Source organism: Cyprinodon variegatus, unplaced genomic scaffold (genome assembly GCF_000732505.1).
Source record: "Cyprinodon variegatus isolate N-32 unplaced genomic scaffold, C_variegatus-1.0 Scaffold2251, whole genome shotgun sequence".
NCBI classification, from domain to species: Eukaryota; Metazoa; Chordata; class Actinopteri; order Cyprinodontiformes; family Cyprinodontidae; genus Cyprinodon; species Cyprinodon variegatus.
The window spans coordinates 2,179-7,662 of NW_015152704.1; the positions used below are offsets into that span (position 1 = coordinate 2,179).

A 5,484-nucleotide genomic window follows, 5' to 3' on the forward strand; every position below is an offset into this window, starting at 1 on the left:
AAAGATTACAACTGATTGCTCAGTTAAAGATCTACTGTCAGATGGGCGTGTTGTGGTTCAGCTTAAACCTCCTCCAGGTGTGGTAAAATGGTTGAATGCTATTTTCTAAACCTTCTGATAATCTGCTCCCATAGCAACTTTAAAAATGTTAACAAAATAATAATGGATTTTCAGATTTTTGGAACATCAATTAATTTTGTGTTTGAATTTTTCTAGTTGCCAATGAACTTCAGAAACTACAGGGTGAAACATTAATGAAAGATGGGACAGAAGTCACCATTCTTTCAGTCAGTTTTGGAGCACCGAAGATGGATGCACAAACTGCAGATGGTGCTTCAGCAAATACTGCTCCTCCAGCAGCTTTAAAAAGCTCCAAACCTTCAGTGTCAGAGCAGACAGTGGTATGTAATCTAAACTAAATGCAATATATTTGCAGGAAAATATATATTATATCCAACCTGCTATACTTTTTCTTAAGGTGCAGATGCAGTTTGAAGAACAAATGGATGTGGGAAGAAATGCTCCTAGAAACCATAGAAAGAAATCTATGGAATGTGTTGTCCCACTGGCTCATTACTGGTATGTGAGCCAGATCTACAAAGATGAAATCAGACACATAGAGAAAGAAACTAAAGTTAGCATAATGCCAACTGTCACTGTGACATTTCACACTGAACATGAAGGTGGGAATCCAAGTAAGGCTCTCAACAGGTTTGCAGATCTTCTCCAAAAGTGTTTGTCTGATTCCACTTCCTCAGTTACTCCTCTGAAGTCTGTAGATCCTAATCGGTGGGGTGATGCACTGAAATTCATTAATAACAATGACAGCAAGCTTTTAGTCACCATGTCCTCTGAGGAAATGACCGTCTGTGGGCCACAGCTTTATAAAACATTTCTCAGTTCAACTATAAATGCAACACAGAAATTCAACTCTCCTGAAGAGACATCTAGGTCAGCAAGATCTCAAAACTTAAATGAAGAGCTCTGCCTGAAAATCAAAATGACAATCAAAGATCATCTCACCGATACAGGACTAACCATAGCTGAGAACTCATGGGAACGCTTGATCTCTTCCTATGCTAAAGAACTTGCAAAAATCAAAGCTAAGTTCAATGTGGACTTTAAAGAGTCCATCAGTGGGGGCAAAGTTAATGTCAAAGCGTTCTACAAGAGACCTGGAGGAAACCCAGCCATGGAGAGCCATGCTGTCAGAGCTCTGCTGCGTCTGTACCAGAAGATTATGATGTCACCCTCTGAGGAAATGACCGTCTGTGGGCCGCAGTATTCTCAAAATGTTCTCAGTTCAACCTTGAATGCAACACAGAATTCCAAATGGGCTTCAGAAGATTCTGAACGGCCGGCTAGTTCTAAAGACTTCAATGTTGACCTGTGCCCTAATTCCAGCATGATGATGAAAAGCATTGGTGATGCAGGACCCTCTATGGAGAAGAACCAATGGAGGTGCTCGTAGTTTCTTGTAGTAGAGCAGAGTTGAGCAATTTTCACTATGTATTATCGTTTTTTATCTTGTTTTCTGTTTTTTGAAGAAAGAAGAATGTCAGAACTTTATTAAAGGGCAAAGATGAGAAAAGGCACAAGGAGGTAAAATGTAATATATGCTTAATCTTATAAATAATTATAATCCAACAATGTCACATTTTCACAGCATCTTTATTATTGAATAATCGTTATTGATTATTCTTTGAATATAGTAAAATAAAAAGTGTTTCCCCCGTACACTTTCAGTCAAAATACAATGATTCACATTGTCAAACAAATAAGAGATCCAGCGACTGAATTTCAGCGTTTTTGGCACCCAGGTTTTGCTTGATACTGCTAACAAACTAACTAACTAACTTCAGTAAAATACATCTGGACTTTTTCAGATGATACTTAGGCTGTTGATAGTCAGTGCTGCCACCTTCTTGTTTAGTGTGGAACTGCTTGTTTTGCCAAATAACCTTATCTCACAACGTTGGAGAATCCTTCAAAAAAAAAAAAAATCCTGTATACAGATTATGATGTGGATCATAAGTACACTTAAATGGATTGTTCCTTGGACTGAGGTACACCTTTCGTAAAAATGTCATTAAAATCTGTCTGTAACTTTCCAAGTTATCCTATACACACAGGTAAACAAACAAACACACACAAACTTGACTAAAACATATCCTCCTTGGTGGAGGTAATACTTTTTAGTAGTAAATTAGTTCGGGAAAATTATACAGTACACTGTCAGTCCCTTGAGAACACAAAAGCATAAATTAAAAACATAAGTGTCTTTATTTTTTTATGTGAATGAAGAATGAATCTTGGTTAGATCCCCCAGTTGTATTGATGTCAGATAATATATTCATTAGAATTGAAATATTGATTGACTATTTATTGTTTCCCTTTTCAGGACATGGTCCTTCCTGTCAAACAAAATAATCCCCTTACAAAGGCTGGAGGCGCAGCTCAAGAAAGTTGTTTTCTGCCAGTGAATCTCTTTTGGTACATGAGCAACATCTATAAGGAAGAAATGAAATGTATTGAGAGGAACAATAAAAGTAAAATCACGGCACAGGTCCATGTGACATTTGAAGCTGGAAGAGCAAATAAGGCTCTCTCTGAGTTCATAGAGCTCTATCAGAGCTGCTTAGCTGAGTCAGGAGGCGTAGCCATTCCCCTCAAGTTTGTAGATCCAGATCAGTGGAGCGATGCACTGAGAGTCATCAAGAAAAACAAGGATAAGCTTTTGCTCTCTATGTCCTCTGAAGAAGTCATTGTCTGTGGTCCAAAGCAAGGCCAAGATGAATTCAGTGCAGTCCTAAATGCAATGCAGAAGATAAACCATCCCATCGATCATCTTAAACCTGTACCAGTTGGTACATCACCCAGGATAAGAAACATGACATTAACAGATTCAAATGTTGGAGCAATAAAGCATAGTGATTATCAGAAGAAAGCAGACTCCAGAACTCCTTTAACAATTAAGAAACAGTATCTTATGAATGCATCAATTGAAAATATTTTATTGGAGAGAAAAGAAGACCCATGTCTTATATGTTTATCCCAATTTACTAATAAGGAACAGCTGAGGTGTAAGCATGCATTCTGCAAAGACTGCCTGCAAAGGGCAGTGCAGCACAGTGGACCAATCTGTCCTATATGCAAAGATATATTTGCTGTGGTCAAGGGAAACCAACCTGAGGGAACAATGAAATGGAAAAAACATAACTATGCAGACCTCCCTGGATTCCCAGGCTGTGGCTATATAGAGATCAGCTACTATATCCCTGGTGGATTACAGACGGTAAAGTACCACCTCATATACACTATATTATGAAATTGACATATTTTGAAATGGCTATCAGTTACCAGATTTTTTCCATTCTATCAGGAAAATCATCCAAAGCCTGGACAGTACTTTGCAGGAACCACTAGAATAGCATATCTTCCAGATAACAAAGAGGGGAATGAAGTTCTGCACCTGCTGAAAAAAGCCTTTGACCAGAAGCTGATTTTCACTGTTGGAGCTTCTAGGACAACTGGGATGGAGAACGCAGTGACCTGGAATGACATCCATCACAAGACATCCATGATAGGAGGACCAGAGTGGTACGGTTATCTGGTTTGATCCTTTTACTTTGCTTTAATATTCAGTTTCATGTATTACACGTTTCAATTTTGTTCTTTCACAGTTTTGGATATCCTGATGAGACCTACCTGAGCAGAGTCAAGGAGGAGCTGAAAGCTAAAGGCATCGAGTGAAATCTTTATTCTACATTAACTGATTACATTTTTGATAATAAATGTCTTCCTAAAGTCTGACAAACTGAATTTACACACTTTGTTTTTGCATAATAGATGCGTAGTAGTTGATCTTAATGTTTAACTTGAAGTTTACTGGAAGCTAAATCACATCACTCGTATGTTTAAATGCAACTAAATGAATTACAGAATTTTGAAATAATTTGCTGAGCTGTTTTGTTGTAGACTTTATCTTTGTATTTTTTTGTTATTTTAGAGATGTTATAAATGTGTTGATGTAAGAATGTGAGAATGCGTGTTGGAGCAGCCCTGTTAAAGAACTTCTGTCAATAGATTAGACATACAATAAAGTTTTTCTATATGTCATCTAAATGAAAATATCAAAAATGTTTTTTTTTATTCTAATGAATCAACAGGGTTACATATTTTGTATCTTCCTATAATGAAATGTTCTTTATCAATAAAAGTCTGAAATTCACCAACAGTGGAAGAGGTATTTTTTATATGTTAACAATTCACAAAAAAATTATCTTGCTAGGTTGGTTAGTATAAAATGAGATTCAAACATTAAACAATACTAAGTAAAGTGGAAAACATTACAAACACATGGTCAATATGTGGATCATCAAACACTCATGAATTGAGACTGGCTTAGCGGAATCGGACATGGCAGTGATTGCTCTCAGGTTTTTAGACCCACATAAGTTCAGCAAACCACTCATTTGTCAAGAGAAGCAATAATAAACCTTTTGTGACTCTGGCACCAAAAAATACTCTAAAGAAGTTATTGTATGGGTCCAAAGTAAAGCCAGATGATGATCCATGGCTCCTCTTAAGAAAGTTGATATAATTGCTTATCTAAATGTCAAATCCAGCAACAAACAAAACAAAAACAAAGTTCTTAACACCAGAGTTCTTCAGCCTGTGATTCTCTACTACAAATTATAGGACTAGAATTTATGATTGGCAAAAAAATGGCTTTGTCGACCTGAAGCCCCTTTAAACATATTCTTTGGGTATTCTTTGGGATCAGTGTTCACAGGGGCCCAAAGACAAGTTCTTTGCACCCACAATGGAAACAGATGCTAAAATCCGTATTGTTAATGAATATCTCAAAGTCACAAAACAGTTAAATGTATTTATTGTATTTTTGGGGTGTCTTTTGCTTCAATTCTTTTTTTCAGGCTACAAGACAAGAAAAACCTCCACATCCTTGATGGTCATATCAGAAAACCACCTAAACAGCACATCTTTCAGACAAGGAAGAGGGCAAAGAGCAGCTGAAACTGCTGAAAAAAGCTTTTGAACAGAAAATTATATTTACTATTGGGACGTCCAGGACAACTGGGTTGGACAAGCAGGTGATCTTGAATAATATTTTTTACAACACCCCAATGTTGGGAAGACCATAGAGGTTCAGCTGCTAATGTTTATGTTTCATTCTTCTTATTCTTTCTTTCATTCTTCACTTTGTTTACTTTGATGCTTTATGTTACTCTTTAGGGTTGTGCTGCTACAGACATGGGTATCCTGACACAAAGTGCTGAGCAAAGTCAATGAAGACCCCTGTTTTGTTTTGCATTGTTTTATTGTGTTTGAAGTACGTTTATTAATGTATTATTGAGTGCTTAGTTTTACTTTATCCCTAATTATTTTATTGTTTTTTATTCTTTTTGATTTTCAGCACCTTTTTATCTGTGGCTTGTGTTAAATGAAGCTGTTGATGATGAT

At 36.7% G+C, this 5,484-nt stretch overlaps 1 protein-coding gene across 1 annotated transcript in view; it reads left to right on the plus strand.

Annotated features, from left to right (window-relative positions):
- Window positions 1-216: 216 nt before the first annotated feature.
- The window catches only part of LOC107080723, a gene marked incomplete at its 5' end in the record, with an annotated part of 11,336 nt that continues 6,068 nt past the window's right edge, over window positions 217-5,484 (plus strand). Inside the window, one exon of the mRNA XM_015368929.1 lies at window positions 217-401. Coding sequence (XP_015224415.1) covers window positions 217-401 — 185 coding nt within the window. The remainder of the gene's footprint in view (window positions 402-5,484) is intronic.